Below are 19,544 nucleotides of genomic sequence, written 5' to 3' on the forward strand. Positions count from 1 at the left end.
AAAATCTCTTGTGTTCTCTTCACAGTGAGGGGCAAGCGGTGAGTCGATGGCACAGCCCAGCCAGGAGGGGAGGCAGAAAGCAGAGATGGAAGAAAATGAGGATGCTGCAATAACTTGGTCCGATGAAACTGGAAGAGAAGAAGGAAGACTCGATGAGGATCCAATGAACAAAAATGTTGGTGTTGGAGAAGGTGAGAAAATGGTACATCCGGCAAATACGCTTGAAGGAGATGCTGAAAGCAAGATTGAGAATGCTGCCATGATGGAGGAGAGCGGGGAAGAAGTACAGCCTTTTGAGGAAGAGGAAGAGGAAGATTCTGTGGAGATCCCAACGCGGAAACGACCAGAGCACATTATTCCACAGGTTGAAATTGGGGATCGGATGAAAGAGCCTTTGGTAGAAGACGGTGTTCAATCAAAAGTGAGTGACCACAGTTTTTATTGATGATTTTAACTATTTGTTGGGGGAAAGGTTTACATTTGGTGAAGGTAGGGCAAATTTGGGGAAAATATTTTTTGTAGAAGAACGACATGACCTTGTGATGAAATGAAAGGATGCTGGTGTTTGTTTATTCTAAACAGGGTTGAGGCTCATTGAAGAATTAGGCGGTTCAGGGTTAACTAGAAGGTCACTTGGGAGAGCGCATACCTCCGACACGTAATGCCTGATCCACAAGAACATATCGAGCCCAATAAGTTTTTGAAATATGCTATATATCGTTTTTGGCCCGATCTCTCGATGGTGAAGAATCACTTTAAACATTAAAGAATTCTCGTATCCAGATCAGGATTTGGATCTTCACCAAATACTAATCGGTTCTTCCTTGTCACACACCCAACATGTCCACCAAGTTTCGTCCGAATCCGTCCGCAACTCTGAGATATCGTCCTATATATCATTTTGGCCCTGTCTCTCAATGGTGGAGAATCACTTTTTGAAATTCTAGAGTCTGGATCATCACCAAAATCTAATCAGTTCATCCTTGTCAAACCAACCTGCCCACCAAATTTCATTCGGATCCGTCCACAACTTTTTGAGATATCCTGCACGCAAACAGACTAACAGACAGAGAGGTGAAAACGTAACCTCCTTCACCTTCGGTAGCAGAGGTAAAAAGGCAACAAAGTAATAGTGAGTCAACGGGTCTACAATTGGAGCCACTAAAGCAAGGGAATGAAGGAACAGGAAAAGAAAGATGTGGGGTGGGGGTGGTGGAAACACGACGATGTACAAGTTAGAGAATTTGAATTGGTTAGGTAGGGTTATTGGGGGTAGAAATTATTACAGGTAGGAATGGAGGTGGGGGTGGTGGGATGCAGGTGGCAAATGCTAGTGCACAGTCTGCTTGAAGCTATTCTAGGAAGAGTGGAACTGAACAATCTCAGGAAGGTGGCTTGATCAACAGATCTCAACAGAAGATAGTGTGCAGTAAGCCTAGATTTTGGTAGTTTATCCAGGAGAGGGAAAGACCCCTTTCCAGCATCCTGGAGGAGCTGAGGAGGGCTGAGAGCAGAGGCAGCTGGACCATAGGAGAGGCGGTTTAAAAAAAAAAAAACACAGGCAAATGACCCGTCTAGTATCTGAGAACTTGTGGCTTGGTATTGTCGCCGGAGATGCCAATAATGTTGAGAACTTCGATTCGACAGTTTCCAGTAGAAACAGATGCGATGCTGGGGCACCAACCCTAAGGTGAGACCAGTACTCAATTGAGCTATGGAAAAAGGTGGCTAGCTTTGGAAGCCAGCTTTTCTGCATGGTCGGTCCAGGAGAGGTCATGGCTAATTGTGAGGTGTAAAGGTTCACGAGACTGAGCCTTTTCCTGTGGCTTACTATGGAAATATACATGTGGTTTCATTTGATGATCCTTATGAAGCAACCGAGTGAGAATGTGATTGTGATTTTTCCAGGATGGAAAGATGTTTCATTTATCAGATGGCATCAGCCCACGTGCCCAAAAAACCTGTTCTGCTGCTCTTGCTCACCCTCTCTCTGTTCTATTCACCCTCTCATTTGCTCAAGGTTATCTGCTTGGAAATCAGCAAACATTACTGCTGTGCAAAAACAGATCCCTGCAACTACAGGCCAATCAGCCTTCTCCCAATCATCAGCAAGGTTATGGAATCCATCATCGTTTCAGACACTAAATCCTTCCTTGTCTCCAATGGCTTGATTTCTGATCATCAATTTGGTTTCAGACCAGGTCACTCTACCCTGGAGATGCTGCTTCTGCTCTCCCAACAATGGATGGAGGTCCTCAATTCCGGACATGAAATCAGAGCCATATCCCTAGACATATCGCATGCTTTTGACACGGTCTTGGCACCCTGCCCTGCTCACTAAACTCTCTTTCTGGGGTATCCAAAAAAAAACAAGGAGGACAGACTGTATAGGGCAGACAGTTGAGAAGCAAGAGCAGCATATGAGGACATGTGCACCGATGTCATCTGTGCCCATCGCCGAAGAAGTTTACTGCCAAGCTAACAGCTTGGTTTCAGAAAAGATGATCCCTCATCACTTCTTTCTTGACTACAATGGGTTTTTCCCTAAAAAATTTTTGCCACATTATTAACAAATACTGTAAGGAATAGATGGGAATATGTGCAAGTGCACATTTCTATCTTTCTTTGAGAATTGTTGCTTGATTTGATGAAGGAAAAGGGTTGATGGCAGAATGTAGATGTTTTTTTACGTGCTTGAGAAGAAAAACTTGCAAATTCATCATGCCTTTTTATATGCATAGTCATGGAATCACGATTGGACGAAGATCCATAGGTATACTTGGAGTATGTGGATAATATGGTCTGACTTGCCATTCTCCTTGACAGGCGATCAGGTCGTGCCAAAGTGGACATGTGCCAATGAATGCACTCTGGTTTTCCATTGCCTTCCCAAAGACTATCGAGACGAAATTTGAAAGACGTCCTTGTCTCCCGGCATAGTTGGACAACTGTTGAAAGGGCAGTGGGATCTTAAACCTCCACAAGCAAGCGAGAGCTACCAGAGCAGCCAATTGAACATTTCATAAGGATGGCTTGCTTATTCTGTGATGCAATTTGCTGTCTGTGTAGCACCAGGATGACATCTCCATCCACCAGCAAGTTTATCCAGATTAACAACTTTTAAATTCAAATATGCTAACTCTGAACTGTCCTGGTAATGATGCGGGCAGAAGTATAGTTAATAGAGAGAAAACGGGAGTGTTCACCATAATGAGGACCATATACTATTTGTTTGTGTTGCAGGCCGAATCCAGTGGAGGAGGTTGGGGGTCATCTTTGGGAAGCTGGGGGATGTCTCTCATCTCTTCTGCAACTGCCACCGTCTCGAGTGTCGGTAAGTATGTTTTTATCCGTGTGAATTGTTGCAATTTTTTTTCCCTGAGAACCCATCAATCCTGCACAATAGTTGTCAAGCTATGGTTGTTTGTCCATGCTTTATCCCTGATAAAATTGTGTCAACCAAGCAAGTGGCACATACAATTTTAAATGGCTGGTATGATTCTGCCAGAGTTTGAACCACCAACCTCCCAGACTCTTTCACGAACGAGTCTGGTTCAATTTGCTGCCATTAATCCGATTTGAACCCAATGACCTTTTGGATTCCAGTTCGGCCCTTTTTGATTTGCACTCAACGCCTATTCTTGTTTGAGAAATTGCTTTGATCTTTCAAATGTAAGCTTAATTTGTGTCACAATTGGCCTTATTTTACCATTTATGTGAGTGGATACAGTGCATTTGTTATCAGGACATACTTAGTGTGAAGCTCCCCCTTGTCTAGGTCATACTCTTAGTCATGTTGTGGAGAAGGCTGAAGAATCTCTCGGCATTCTGAGTCCAACCGAACTCTCAGCAGAAGGAGAAGAAACTACACAGGCGACTGGTAAGGCTGAGCTCACGTTTACATCGAAGGTTTGGGTGTGGTTATGCGAGGTAAACGACAAGTCGACACTTTTGTTTGAGGATTACGGAGACGCTTGTAATGTCATGTGATGTTGGTTGGCTGTTGTACTGGTTGGTAGTAAATGTGACAAACACACTGATATCCACAAGCAGATGGGAATAAACTGAGTGAAGTGTTGAAAAACCTTTTGATTTTTCGTTATGCACGTTAGAGTAATCTGAATTGTCATTTGTTTGATATCATAGTTATCCAACTGTACTATACTTGCATGTTTTTAGTTTTTATCCATTAGTAATTTTCCAGCTTTTCCAGTAAAAAGCTGTTTGAGAATGAGACTTTTGTGCACATCATCCAAGGATCAATAACAAACTATCTATCGGCTTGTATCATGGTATTGTGTACACTGGTCCCAAATGAGGAGAAAGCTTAGAAATTGAACCCAGTTTTAATAAGATAAACAATCTTAATGTTATATAATGCCCAAGTGTCTGTGCTTTCAGAAAATGTATACTTTGCTATGGGTCCTATGGATATAGTTGCTTACAAAGCATGTTTTTTTTTATCCAAACACAGGCTATTTTTTCCATTTTTATAGCTCATTTTTTAGAAATGGGTTGCATGTATGATTGTATATGTTGTCCAAAATGGTTGAAAATGCATTTTTTGTTAGATATATATCATTATACATAAGAATAGAACAATTCCTCGAAACAGTACATTTCTTATGACCTTCTGCATATCTTGGCACCTTTAAATGTGTAAAATCTCAGATTTTGCAAAATTTCCCCCAGTCATAGTAAAGCTTACAAAATCTTATTCCAGAAATTTTAAATGCATCTGATAGAAGATCTTAAATAGCAATTTACTTCTGCATAAAGTGATGATTTAAAATGGCAAGTTTCAACATGGATCATTACTACATACCAGTTTTTTGGTTCACTTCCATGATTGGGTCAAAAATGTTAGGAAGTACGTAACAAATTGCATTTACCAAGCTGCTACAAAATTACTGGTAGCTATAAGCTTGATTTTCTAACCATAGAATAAGTTTACCAAGATGGCCCTATGATATAAAAATCAATACCAAAGGCCAGTTTATGTTCAGTATACAGAACATCAAAGGCTGTTAGGAAGTACGTAACATTTAAAAGAAATCTACACTTTTAATCCTAAGATGTTAGTTTGGTTCATCACAGCATGTATTTCTATGGTTAAGTTTATGTGAATATATATTTATGACCTGAATGAACACTGATCAATTTGATCAATTTTTTAATTTCATATGACCTTGACCTCGTTGCTCAAGGTCAAATATCAGGTAAACCAAATATTCTCCATATATGTGGTTTCCAGTTCGTGTATAATACATATCTAAGCCATCAGACCAATTTTAGAATGATGAGTGGTTCCTTGATAGAGATAATTTATACTCTTTGGATCTATTTGACCTTGAACCTGTCAGAGCAATAGAAAGAAGAAGAATTAAGCTCTGCCCAAATAGATCCTGAATCCCCATGATGTTGGCTAACAAATGATATGCAAAACTTAATCATAAAATGGCTTTCATTTTTTGGTCCCCGTGTCCTAAATGTGTACATAATACCTTGCTACAAGCCTATAATGTATAGAACATCCTCATTGATCGACCTTGCATTTATTATCTGATTACTTTTAAAAGTAATTGTCATGTCTTGTATTTTTCATCATTCTTAATTGCATGTACAATTTTTGCCATGAGCAAGCTGCTCGGTCTAAATTAATATTTTTAACACCAGCTCGCAAACTTTGGAGTCAAAACAGATCTACGCGCTCAACGTACGACATCTGTGGCTGACGTTCCGTAAGCTCAGCTGGTATGTTGGAAGATTTGTTCTCATCACTGGGCGTGATTTAGCAGTAAGGAACAACCAATGAACTGTCAGTACGTTTCTGTAAACCTGGTGGCAATTTCATGAAAAAGGAAGATTTGGACATTTCTCGGAAGGGGATCTTCATTCAGCGAAGCATGCAGCATCCAGCGTTGGGATAGTCAACCTACAGTTCCTTACTGGTCTCTTACCCGGCCTTTTGGACATTTCCTGACTGTCCCAACGACACGCGCTTCCCTGAAAAAAGATCAGTTATCTTTTCTCTCATGGAGACTTTATATATCGCGACGCATCTTCCTGCCGAAGCCTCGGCACATATCTGCGATTCTCACAGATTTGATTGTTTCCATGTTGCGGTTTTGTGAAGTATTATTATCCCAACACTTTTTGAAAAAAAACGGGGGGATATTTTCATCATTATTATTATTATTATTATATTTTTTTCATCATCCGTCTGTCTGTCGTGTTATCTCCTGAACAGTTGTGCAGAAATTCACCAAACTTGGTAGTTATGATCACCACATGTAAGAATGTGCTGAAGCAGTACTTATCATATTTGGCTCTCCTCCCCAAGGTGGTGCAATTCCAGGCTCATTTGAAGAGATTTTTTTTTATAATGAAACTTTGTATATGCAATCAACATTGGGGGATGTATGAAATCTGCAACTATTTTTTGGATTTGACCCCCCCACCCCTCCCCCCAGTTTATGCCCCAAGAGGTGAGAACTTGGTCATGGGTCAAAACGTGAATTTTTTTTACTCAAACTTTGATATTAGGTCATTCCTGCTGAAACTTTTTGCCATCTTTCAACTTTGCTTTAGGTGGGAAATGTGGGGACATGTGATGGTGCACTATCATCTTTACTCTAGTTTTGAATTTGCGATTTATTTTCACTTGCTATATTTTGTAAATAAGGAATTTTCAACCTTGTTTCGAATGGGAATATAGTAATCAAGGAACTTGCGACTGTTTCACGTGATTCCTCCCGAGGTGGACCAACAAGTTAATGTTAGGTGGGTTCTTGAGTACCAGCCAGGCAGCGAGTATCAGTTTTCCTGTTTGCATCCTTCAATCATCACCCACACAATATTAAGGAGGAATTCAGTGGTATCTCAAATTTATTGCATTATATCACTCAAACGTTGCAACATATTGTTGTGGTTGAGGAAATTCGCAAACCACCATTCAGGTCCCGTAGGTGAGATATCTCTAAGTACATGTGTAGTTAGCCCCAAACCCGTTGTTTAGAGGGAATAAATGTGATTCATTCGGGCTGCGACCCTTTAAGATAGCCGTTTTTCTGTTCTATCTTTATTTTGAACCAACCACGTCTCAACCGCCATCACACAACAACCACCAACCGCAACGCCGCTTCACAACAACAACGCCAACAGCCACGACCTTTACCTTCACAGCACCATCCCGCAAACCTCGCGTCACCATGGCCAGGGACCGCCACTTTAGACCCTCCACCACCTTCGCCTCTCCTTCTGCGGCCATTCCCGCACCGCTTGTGGGCACCGAGCGTCAGGCTGTCCTGGACTCGTACAGGGCGCGAGCCGAGCAGCGGGTGCAAAAAGCGGCCTTTCCGAGGAGAAGTCGGATCAGGAATGATACGCGCCCACTTCCGATCCGTCCAATCATTAAGCGCGGGGCGATTTGGCCCCGCCTCCAGGCGCGTCGGAGTATAATCGATATATGCAAATTCGAGGATCAGGGGAGGTTCACGCCCACTTTTCCTCCGTCCAATGGGCGAGCGTGGCTCCGCCCCCGAGCTCATCCTGATCCGGAAATTTGCATATGGGTTCTCCTGCCGTACTATAAAGCGCCGAGCGCGGGACGAATTCAGTCAGTTTTGGGCTCGGGCGAGTTGGAGAGGTGTGGTGGCGGCGGAGTGTAGTAGCAGCATTCAAGACGGGTCTGGAGGAAAGTCAGTCTGTCGGGGTTCGGAGTCTGTTGGGGAGCTGCAGAGAGGGGAAGCCGGGAACGCGGTCGAGGTCGCAGTGGAGTCGCTCGTCGCGGGACCCAAGCAAGCCAGCTATCCTTTCCCCAGAGCATCAACAATTCCCCCCTTTCCCCCCCCCCCTGCGCTGAGATAGTGCGGAAAGGGGGCCCCGTTCTCACCCCATTCCAAGCAGTGCCAACGAAACCCGCGGAGGAGCGTGGAGTCGGGGCACCGCCGCCATATTTGCGGCTCATCACAAGACGGGTAGGCTCCACCCGGTCTCAGCCCACAGCCCCGTCTGTCCCCTTGTATTTGAGGGTGGCCCTTTTTCTTTTGCTTTTGAGTATATGTGTTGTCGGCGCCGTCTGTAAAGTAAAACTGTGTAAGTGTTGCCGTGTGCTCGCGTAGTCAGTAGTAGCTCTGCATTGTTGTGTTTCTTTTGCAATTGCTTTTGGTGCATAATTGTTGTAATTGTATATGTGTGCTATCCGTGTGCCGCGGAATAAATGTGCCTTATGTTGAACTGTTTTTCCCGTTTCGCTTCGTCTTTTCTTTAATTGAATCTCCATCTTACTTCACGTAAAGGGTTGGTAGTGGGCTAAATACGCCCGATAACACTGAACAACGAATTTCAAAATTTTTTTTACTGGAGATGTGTAAAGTGATTAAGACTAATTTGGGTACGCTGATTTCAAAAATCATAACCGTTTTGCTGTATCACGTCAGGATTTTCAGGAACAGAAATATTCCCATTGCCTAGAAGTCAGGATTTCAATGAAATTTACATATGTCTTTAACATGTCTATTTCGTACAATTGTTGTTAACTCGTGTTGTATTTCTTTCTTTCAGATAAAGATGAGTAGGCGTTCCTGTACCAATCATCCTGACAACTTCTGTTATGTCTGTGGTCGGTATACCAAAAAAGATCAACAGCGAAGTATATCTACAGCAGTGAAAATGAAGGCCGCCTACTTTCACTACTTCGGGTGTAAGGTGGGGGACCAAGAACAGAGCTGGGCACCACACATCTGCTGCACAAGCTGTCACACAACCTTGACTCAGTGGTTGGTGGGCAAGCGCGCGAGCATGCCATTTGCGGTGCCCATGATATGGCATGAGCCGCAGAATCATCATGATGATTGTTATTTCTGCTGCACAAGCATCGCCGGCTTCAACAAGAAGAATAAAGGTCACATCAAGTACGCTGACTGCGTCTCTGCTCGTAAACCTGTGCCTCATGATGACGAGAACCCCGTTCCAACACCTCCAGCTGATCAGAACATAGCTGTAAGCAGTGGTGAAGAGGATGGTGATGATGAACCTTTTGAACCCGACACTCAAGAATCACACCTTCTGAACCAGGGAGACTTAAATGATCTTGTAAGAGATCTCTCGCTGTCAAAGGCGAAGGCAGAGCTGCTTGGATCAAGGCTGCAGCAGTGGAATGTACTTGAACCTAACACCAAGATATCCTTGTTCAGAGCACGTCACAGAGACATGGCTGAGTTCTTTGAGATGGAAGACACGATGACATTCTGCAGTGACATCAACGGTCTGTTGAAAGAACTTGGGTGTGATCACGATCCTGCAGACTGGCGCCTCTTCATCGACTCGGGGAAGAACAGCTTGAAGGCTGTTTTGCTCCACAATGGCAACAAGAAACCATCAGTCCCACTGGCTCACGCGTTCGGCATGACAGAGACCTATGAGACTATGCGGCAGCTGCTTGATTCCATCAAGTACAATGACTTCAACTGGCACATCTGCGGAGACTTGAAAGTGGTGGCGCTGTTGTTAGGGCTGCAGTCAGGCTACACGAAATACATGTGCTTCCTATGTCTCTGGGATAGCAGAGACGACAAGAATCACTGGACGAAGAAAGATTGGGAAGAGTGAAAAGAGCATGTACCTGGTCGACACAGCGTGAAGCATGTCGCCCTTGTCGACCCAGCCAAGGTTTTCCTTCCACCACTCCACATAAAGCTCGGCTTGATGAAAAGTTTTGTACGGGCAATGGATCTGAATGGGCGTGGGTTTTTATACCTCAAGGAAAAGTTTGGCAACACCTTGTCGGAGGCCAAGATCAAGGCTGGTGTCTTTGTTGGACCGCAAATCCAACAGATTATGAAGGACGAAACTTTTCCGACATCTCTAAACCCCAAAGAGCTGGCAGCGTGGAGGAGCTTCAAAGCTGTGACGGACAACTTCTTGGGGAACGAGCGCGCGGACAACTATGAAGAAATAGTGCAGCAGCTGCTGGAGTCCTTCAGGAAACTTGGCTCCAGGATGTCCCTGAAAATCCATTTCCGACACCAGCACCTGAACTTCTTCCCTGACAACTTGGGAGCAGTCTCGGACGAGCACGGCGAGCGATTCCACCAAGAGATTTCACTCATGGAGACGCGTTACCAAGGGCGGCACAACCCGAACATGATGGGCGATTTCTGCTGGTTCCTGCATCGTGAAACTGGCACAGAGCAGCACAAACGCAAAGCCAAATGCCTAAAGCATTTTTAATTACATTCTAGTGGAGTTTTTCTGTAATTTCTATAATTTTGAAGCATTCATGATGAAATAAATGAATAAATGAATTTTTGTAAATTTCATTGAAATCCTGACTTCTAGGCAATGGGAATATTTCTGTTCCTGAAAATCCTGACGTGATACAGCAAAACGGTTATGATTTTTGAAATCAGCGTACCCAAATTAGTCTAAATCACTTTACACATCTCCAGTAAAAATTTTTTGTTGTTCAGTGTAATTAATCGGAACCGTCGAGGTTGACGATAACACTGCTCGGTTATCCCGATAGTACGGAACGGGTCGCTTAAGTGGCCCGTGTCCGGGTTCGACCTGCGGCGAGGTGCGATTGCCCGGTCTACCCTCCGTGTGGGTACTTAGGTAGGTCGAATTTGGCGAACAACCCTATCCCACGCGGGGGGCCGATTGGCACGATCGTGGTGAGGCCGAAAGGCCCACCCGTGACTAGTTCCCAGCGTTAGTCCGAGAGGGTCACGACGGAATTGTCCGTCCGGTGGGCGACGTGCCGCGATTCGAGTTACGTGGCCGCTCGCACGCCGGCAGGCGCGAATTCGCAACAATATGTTTACGTGACCACGGATGTGTTGTTCGGTTCAGTGTTGCTAATTCCAGCATCTTCAGACACTATCCAACCTTTCAAACTAAAGGCATCACGAACTAGTACAGCGGATCAAAGGGCAAGCCTTTTCTTTTGAGCTGTTAGGGTTGGAATAATTCAGAAACATTCTCTGTTTTTGACTCCGCACAATTATCTGTTTCATTTTTTGAACCTTTCCCCTGCCCTTATCTCGATTGCCTTTCTTGTTCTCTTCTTATGCACCATCATCTTGTCATTAGTGTGTAAGTGGGCTCAATTGGTTATTAAAAATTATACTGCCTGTGACCTATGTTTTAGAATTCACCTATTCAAAGGCATAATCATCTGCAAGTTATAACTTCCAAATCTATTTTATCAATATTCACAACTGAAGGCACCACAAATTAGTTTTAGATGCTCAATAGCTCAGGCTTTACTTGATGTTCATCCATGGATCTGATTTTTTTTGATGTGAGGTTCCAAAACCTCCCAGAACCTTCTGTGATGTACATCACAGGTGACAAACATATGCTGAAATGGCAACGAAATATGTGAGTCCATGGATCTACCAGTAAAAGGGTTGTTCATCCGCAAGGCCGTTTGTATGGTCTTTTAGTTCATGCATGTACTGTCATATAACCACAGTGCCAACAGAAGAAGCAGGAGGTCCTGCTGGATTTGAAGAAGATCCGGTTGTTAAAGAAGAAGGGGTGGAGGTGGAAGGAGATGAAAAAGCTTTCAGTCACGGTGGGGCTTTTGGCATGCTTGGAAAGCTGGGTGGTATGACGGCCTCAAGCATTACCAGCATCGTGCAGAACACGGTGAGGATGGTTTGTCAAAGCATTTGGTAATCGCTGTTCTTGGTACGACTGTCGTATTTTGACGTTGTGTTTCAGGCAAGTTAAACTTAAAAAAAAAAAAAAATGTTCAGCTGATCTTGCACATAACATGCTTGAAAAACTGTAAAACAAGTCGTTGGCCAAAATAATGCCTCTTTTTACTTCCAAATTTTAAAATTTCACATTGTAACAATCTCTTCCTGTTCCAGCATTACGTACGCCATTGTCTTACAATGATTGATTGGTATAGTACAACCATATACGAAAAGCATATTTATGGTATTGTCTTACTCGTACAGGTGTGTATGAACAGCCACCTTTTAAGAGTAAAACGATGCAAGTCAAAAGGAGTTGGGCAATGGGAGCATACCCGACCAAAATTGGGCTGCAGTTGCGTGCAACAAGCAAGGCGATTAACTAAGAACAAAAGAGGTGAGAGTGGAGGGGAGGAAACAAAGTAACCTGCAAGCAAGAAGGCTGAATTGGGTAGGTTTCATGGGGTAGAAAAGATTGCAGGTAGGGATTGAGGGCGACATGAGATGGTTGTGCATCACTTGCTTGAATCCCGAGAGTGAAGAGTGCAATGGAACGGTCTCCAGAAGGTAGTTGTACACGCGGGAGAAAAGATGAACGAGAGAGTGGAGGTGGGCATTAAGGCTGGATTTAGGGAGTTGAATGTAGTTGGTAATTTTCTTTTAATTAAAGGAGGAAAGCAAGAGTTTGGAGAATGAAGAATATCTCTTCCTGCCTTTCACTTCCAGTCAGATTTATTTAATTTCTGTTTGAACTACTTGTCAATAATGCTGCTATTTAAAAAAAAAAAAAATTACTTATTTTTAAAATGATACTTGCTTCATGTTTGCACAGAGCAAGACCGTTATCACTGGTGGTCTGGATGCCCTTGAGCTAATTGGAAAGAAGACCATGGATATCCTTGCAGAAGGTGATCCAGGTTTCAAGCGCACCAAGGGCTTAATACACCGTACAAACACCCTCTCGCAGGTCAGTGCACTTATTGGTGTCTGCCCTTTGTTGGCATGTTCTCTGTTTCTGTGTACCTGCATCTTTATTCCTCAGCATGTTTTGCTTCTCTGGTAAGGTCCTAAGGGAAGCCAAAGAGAAGGAAGAGCAACGTTTGGCACAGCAGGATGAAGATTCATTGGCTGCACCGAAGGCTCACTATGGCTTGCTTTTTGACGAGTTTCAAGGCCTTTCTCACCTGGAGGCTCTGGAGATGCTTTCCCATGAGAGTGATGGAAATGCAAGTCTTCTTGCACTGTTTTCTCATTTTTCTGTACCCAAAGATATTCACAATAAGCTAAGCAGGACACCCTTGTTCCCTGCAGTTGCAGGCAGTTCTGTCGAGTCTGTCAGGTGAGGACCTGCTGAGAGTGAAAGCAGAGCTGGATGAAATAAAGTCTGCCATGATACTCGAGGAGATTGATGTCGAGAGTGATGTGGTGGAAGAGAAAGGTAAAGGCCCAGTCACACCTTGACGTTTTAGCCAGGAATGGCAACGTATAAAAATGCACGTAAAACGTTGGCGTACGCTGAAGTTTTGAAGTTTTTTTTTTTTAAGTTTTGGTCGTATTCATAACGTGTTGGTTGTAAGCATAACATATTAGTAACGGGCACAGATCGTTTCGTTGTGTTAAAGATAACTTATACCAACGAATGCTTAGCCTGTTGTCAGCTTTCACAACCTATGCCCAACGATAGTTTAACTTAGTCATAGCGCGCTGCACGTATCGCCGACGAACTCATGGCGTTCTCTATTAAAAACCTGCCGCACGCAGATTTAAATCATAACCGCCTGAAAATTGGAAGTGTCAACATCGCAGTCACACCTTGACGATTTAGCCAGCGTATGCCGACCTATGAAAAATGTGTCTAAAACGCTGAGACACGTCGAATACGGTATGGGTAAGTTGTGTATACGTTGGGAGCACGATGAAAAACAATGAAGTACGCTGTCATATTACGTGGTACGTCTCGTACGTCGTGAAATTTCAAGCATGCTGAAAATTTTACGACGTACTCGACGTATGGCTCACAAGTTCCGCATATGCTGGCATAAGTTCTCGGCACGTTCCACAATCGTTTACACACGTCGGCCACACGTTACTTGCAAGTTACTCATAAGTCGAAACACGTCGAGGTAATGTTTAGCATACCCGAAACTTAATTTTTAACCTACGAGTAACGTGCTTTGAACCTATTCGTAGCGTGCTTTGAACCTATGTATAACGTATCTCAAACGCACATTGGCGTATGTGGACGAATTTGATTGACGTCTTCCGGACGACCACAGAACTTACTGAACGTGTTTCTAACTTACAGCTACCGTATAATGGCGTATTGGCAGCGTTTAGGGGAATTGGTATATACAAATGGGCTTCACAAGAGGAACCCATTAGTGTTCCAGACTCCATGTTGAGTAGATGTCAATGGCAGTAGTAGTAATAGTTCGAGAGAATTTAGTGTTGTCAATGGTAGTAGTAGTAGTAGTAGTAGTATTAGTAGCAGTAGTAGTTCGAGAGAATTTAGTGATGTCGATGTTATTAGTAGTAGTAGTAGTTGGAGAGAATTTACTGATGTTGATGTTTGTGGTAGTAGTAGTAGTAGTAGTACTTTAAAGTAACGTGTTGCAAAGTGTGAACAACGTTCGTGTTGCGTGCTTACAAAACATTACTCATAGGTTAGAAATGAGTTTCGGGTACGCTAAACATTACCTCGACGTGTTTCGACTTATGAGTAACTTACAAGTAACGTGTTTCAACGTGTGTCAACGATCGCATAACGTGCCTACAACTTATGGCCAGCGTAGCGGAACGTGCGAGTCGTACGCCGGCATACGTCGTAAAATTTCAAGCATGAAAAAATTCGAGGAAAACCCAAAAGTTCAATGTTTAAAGCCAGCGTACTACCACTTATGGCAGTGTTTTTCAGCGTGCTCTCAATGTTATCAAAACTTACCCATAACGTATTCGACATGTACCAGCGTTTTAGACAAATTTTCCAAAAATCGGCATAAGCTGGCTAAAACGTCAAGGTGTGACTGGGCCTTAAGCTTGTTTACATTTGAATGATGAAATGATCACAGTTGCCCTTGTGACGAAAGCAATAAATCATATTTATAGTAGAATGCCAAGTCAAAGGCATTTGGAGAAATAGCAGCTACTCTTGGTTGTACAGGTTCCATGAGCAAGTTGTTGAATGCTCCCCATGCTGGCCTTCTATCCACTGAGGGTTTTACCCACAGCTGCCTCTTTATATCGGCACGCCGTCGGTGGTGTAGCAGTGCTCACAGCTTTCACCCTTCTCATCCTCTCCCTGCATTTCTTCTTCATCACCATTTTGTTTTCCAACAGTAGTGTCACCGACAGTCACGTCGTGTGCGGCACTCTATGGCAAAATTGGATTGTACAAGATTTTTCTCCATCTTGTTTCGTCATGTCGGCTGGTTTGCGGCAGGCTTAGTTTTGAAAACAAATAATCAAAATAATCTCATGTAGAACCAGTCAGCAAACTTTTGTAATTTTGCATAGTACTTGTTTGTTTAATGTTTTGGGGAAAAAGTAATCTGCTTAACTCAAAAATACTTTTCTGATGCAATTTATGGGTCATACTTTGCAAAACAAGCTGAAAACCTCGACTGTATATTCTGAAACTGCGGGATGAATATGAAGATTTTTTGTTGTTGTTGCTGTAACAAGCATTCTTCCATTATAGTCGTCACACTTGTGAAGGTTGTGTTTGATATATAGTTAGGGTTTCGTATTGCAGTGGCTTCAGGAAATAGTCACACCCCTTGACTTTTATCACATTTTGTTGTAGCATGAATTTAAATTGGAGTTAATAGTTCTTTGTTTTGTCCCCACACCCATTGTTTGTCCAAGTATACCTCTATTTTGGCCTTAAACTCTGATGTCTCTCTCTCTCTCTCTCTCTCTCTCTCTCTCTCTCTCTCTCTCTCTCTCTCTCTCTCTCTCTCTCTCTCTCTGTTCCTCTCTCTCTCTCTCTCTCTCTCTCTCTCTCTCTCTCTCTGTTTCTCTCTCTCTCTCTCTCTGTTCCTCTCTCTCTCTGTTCCTCTCTCTCTCTCTCTCTCTCTCTCTCTCTCTCTCTGTTCCTCTCTCTCTCTCTGTTCCTCTCTCTGTTCCTCTCTCTCTCTCTCTCTCTCTCTCTCTCTCTCTCTCTGTTCCTCTCTCTCTCTCTCTCTCTCTCTCTCTCTCTCTCTCTCTCTCTCTCTCTCTCTCTCTCTCTCTCTCTCTCTCTCTCTCTCTCTCTCTCTCTCTCTCTCTCTCTCTCTCTCTCTCTCTCTCTCTCTCTCTCTCTCTCTCTCTCTCTCTCTCTCTCTCTCTCTCTCTCTCTCTCTCTCTCTCTCTCTCTCTCTCTCTCTCTCTCTCTCTCTCTCTCTCTCTCTCTCCTGTTCCTTTTGTCCTGATCTGTTTGGTGTATGAGTACTAGCTCTTCCTTGAATCTTCACTATGGTTACAATTTTTTTGTTGTTGTTATATCACCCTTATTCACTGTACTAAGATGACGTTGTTGCATTTGAGGAGATGGAGGCTTTATTGATTCCCAATGAACGCAGCGTCCATTGGAATCTTCTTCAGCCCCATCGTCTCACATGCCACGCCCTCTTGTGCTATATATCGGGATATGACGTGGTTCTTGGAAGTATTATGAAGGCGAGGTTGTGTTCTTCAGTATTCAAGCATACAATTCAATTTAAATAAAGGTTTAAAGGCGTATAAATACATTTATTCTGGGTTTTACTGCTGTTTTACCCGGTGTCTAGCGATTATATCACCCTATCTAATATGTTACACGAGTTCTTCATGCTTGTAGTTTGTGTCCTATGACGTTCTTAAAAACAGTACGTTTCCTGTTTGGAATGATTTTCAATTTTGATCGGCTGCCAGGCAGGCAGATAGAGTAAAAATGTTATCTCATTCCTCTCTGCGCACGTGCGATCAGGACGAATTCAGAGCCAATATACGGTAAAACGGCAAATGTGTCTTCAGATTCGTGTTCAAAATATAACATTCGATTAAATTAAGTTGTTCCTCGATCATAAACTTATCAGACGGACGTGTGGACATGAACCAATTGCTTAACCCTGCTTTTCGCTTCGCATGCGCATGGTAATGGCTGATCGTCCTCAACTTCTTCGCTCTTCTCCATCGATGTCTCATTCTCCTTCTCCAGATGAGAAAGAGCAAGACTTGATGAACATTATCACCGAGTTGCTGTTTCAAGTGCACATCGGTGTTACACCAGACAAGCTGAACCGGGTGATTACATGCACATTGATTTAGCTCTTATGACCCTTCCGGTTGTCTGAATTCTGGTTGCTTGAGAAATAATAGCTTTACTTTGTAGATGTGAAATGGTGAGGTAGCTGTTTCCATGTATGTAGGCAAGACAAAAAGCAGATGCATGGCTGAAGGAGGTTCAAGAAGATTCAACACCAAAGGAGGCAGCAGAGGGGTTGGAGAAGGAAGAGGTGGTAAAACCAGAAAAGAAGAGTGTGCAGGTAATAAAATCCATTGTTGGCATCGAACATTTTTGCAATTTGTTTCCTTGGATATTTACCCCTCATAGTTCCTGTGAACCCAAGTTGTGTTTTCGACAGACCTTTATGGAAGCCATAGTTGTACACATTACCCTGGTCACGTCTCTGGGTTGGCAGGATGTCCACAGCTTGTGCATCCAAAGCTTGGCTGAAGTGACCGCTCGGTCGATCGAGCAGCTGCACAAGTGTGGCGAGCTGATCTTGCACGGAGCAGATCCTGATGTGTCTGCCATGCAGCGGGCTGCCAGTCTCACCAGGTGTGTACTTTTGTCACGGGTGTTGTCCTTCTCTCTCCACACTCACCATGCTATATATATATATCCTTCCTCCTTTGCTGGGATCTTACTTTCAGCTTGATGTCATGGTGAGCTTCCTGAATGTGCTTGAAAGTTTTGCATAATTTTTTTTTTTTTTGGAATGGGCCACAGGATGGGGGAGGGGAATGGTTCTGTTTGAGTCTGTCACAGCTCATTGCCATTTCAGATTGTCCTTCAAATCTAACCATAATCACTTGGTAATGATAATGATGACGATTATAATAACAATACGAGTTCCTGAGCAAGGACCATCAATGCAGAAGGAGGCCATTAGGCTCATCAAGCCAGCAAAATGGATGTTTGTCCGTGCTCTATCTTCTTTATATGTCAGCGTCAAGCAAGGAAGCAGCACGTGCCATTTTTAAAGTCTTTGGTATGACTCTGCCAGGGAGGGTTTGAACCGCTGATCTCCCAGACTCACAGCTGACTCGCCAACCATTATGCTACCCAATCTGGTGATGATAGTGGGGATTGTCCCATATGGACCACAAAATATCATCAGGAACGGTGCAAAACTGTCAGCATTAGGATTTATAAGAGGACTAGGTGAGAGAGACAGAGACAGAGATGAGAAGTTTTGTCAAAAAGGAAAGATGGGTCAGTGTGAGTGAGTCGGTTCAGAAGCATCAGGCAGAGTGGTAGAAGGATCAGCAAAGTGACATGAACTGCCCAGAACTGTGCTCTGCTCCCACCTTACCTTCACCTCTGCACCAATCTACCAGTGCCCGCTGTGTACTTAGCTGGGATGTCAAGTGACGGTCCTGCCATTGCTGTCCACATCTCCCATCATCTCTTGTGCCCCATCATTTTATATGCCCTGCTTCAGTTTATTTATTAATTTGTGAATCCTACCCAACCTAGCCTCCATTTGTCACCAGACTTGCGGCAGTAAGTTTAGTGTTTATGTAAGATCCGCGTTTTATGTCTGGCTTGTCAGGGCTCTGTGTGGTATTTGTGACCTTTTCAAATACAGTGGTGTGTTATATAATCATTGTTCGTGTTTTTTACAACACAATGTTTGTAAATCGTCAAAATGAAGGCCTGTTTTTTTTTTTTGTTTTTTTTTTAAATATAACTCCCTGGCTTTTTGGGCGAATTGAAAGTCATTAGCAAAGGCAGGAGAATACCCTTCCTCAGCTTTGAAATAAACAAATCACCACTGTTTTCCGGTGCCACGAGTCATTTGTACGACGTTTCAAAGCTGCTTCAATGTGATTATGGAGCGTAGTTTCGTATACCTTGCGCATGTAATAGTAATATGTTGTATTTTGTGTCAAAGAAACACCCGCTCCCTTCTGGAGCAGCTGGGGAGAGGATTTGGGGCAAATACATTTTGTGGTGTGGCGAATAATCCCCCTGTCTGCAGCAGGGGTCAGTAAACCACTTTAAAGGTCCCATGACACCCAAAAGTACTGAAATTGCATATATATATATATATATATATATATATATATATATGTCCTATAGGAGTTTTTCATCGTGATTTCAGATCTAACGATGTTTTTTCACAATACTCGTTCTGTAAAATGTAAAATTAAAAAAAACAAACCTCTTAGGGAACGCCCCTAAAAAATTCTCCTGAAATCTACTGAAAGGGGCACAACTCACATGACGTCATCTGCAGGACGACAAAGGCTGCACGTAAATTACTCAGGTTGGTGGTCTACGTGATTCTATTGGCTTCCTGTGTGTTTCCACATTCGATTGGTCGACTCAAACGCTTCGTTCATTTCTGCTTTAAAAAAATCAAACATGTGGTTTTGAATAATGGATGACATGGACTTTCATTTGTCTGGTAGCAACAGTGAGTGTGAGATAAATGAAGGATTTTGGTCTGAATCACATGGAGAATTGTGGAATAACATAATCGCGGGAGGTGAAGTTCAGGCAGCTGGAAATGGAATACGGCCTTAGCAGTTTGAGCCCGAAGCAGGACAAGCAGAGGAAAATGGCGATGAAATTCCCGGAGTTCATGA

General features: G+C 43.2%; 1 protein-coding gene across 3 annotated transcripts in view; it reads left to right on the forward strand.

Annotated features, from left to right (window-relative positions):
* The window catches only part of LOC147008626 (protein FAM114A2-like), a 64,425-nt gene that overhangs the window by 17,913 nt on the left and 26,968 nt on the right, over positions 1-19,544 (forward strand). For 2 of the 3 annotated variants that reach the window (XM_085864428.1, XM_085864429.1), the window contains 10 exons: positions 26-421; positions 3,244-3,334; positions 3,779-3,880; positions 11,480-11,655; positions 12,541-12,675; positions 12,773-12,934; positions 13,020-13,146; positions 16,885-16,970; positions 17,096-17,212; positions 17,369-17,508. In XM_085864428.1, coding sequence (XP_085720554.1) covers positions 47-421; positions 3,244-3,334; positions 3,779-3,880; positions 11,480-11,655; positions 12,541-12,675; positions 12,773-12,934; positions 13,020-13,146; positions 16,885-16,970; positions 17,096-17,212; positions 17,369-17,508 — 1,511 coding nt within the window. In that variant the 5' untranslated portion in view covers positions 26-46. The remainder of the gene's footprint in view (positions 1-25; positions 422-3,243; positions 3,335-3,778; positions 3,881-11,479; positions 11,656-12,540; positions 12,676-12,772; positions 12,935-13,019; positions 13,147-16,884; positions 16,971-17,095; positions 17,213-17,368; positions 17,509-19,544) is intronic. The other variant, XM_085864430.1, reaches the window with a different exon arrangement.

The sequence above is a fragment of the Eptatretus burgeri genome, chromosome 18, assembly GCF_056783735.1.
Source record: "Eptatretus burgeri isolate ZD-2024b chromosome 18, Ebu_testis_v1, whole genome shotgun sequence".
In the NCBI taxonomy this organism is placed as follows: domain Eukaryota; kingdom Metazoa; phylum Chordata; class Myxini; order Myxiniformes; family Myxinidae; genus Eptatretus; species Eptatretus burgeri.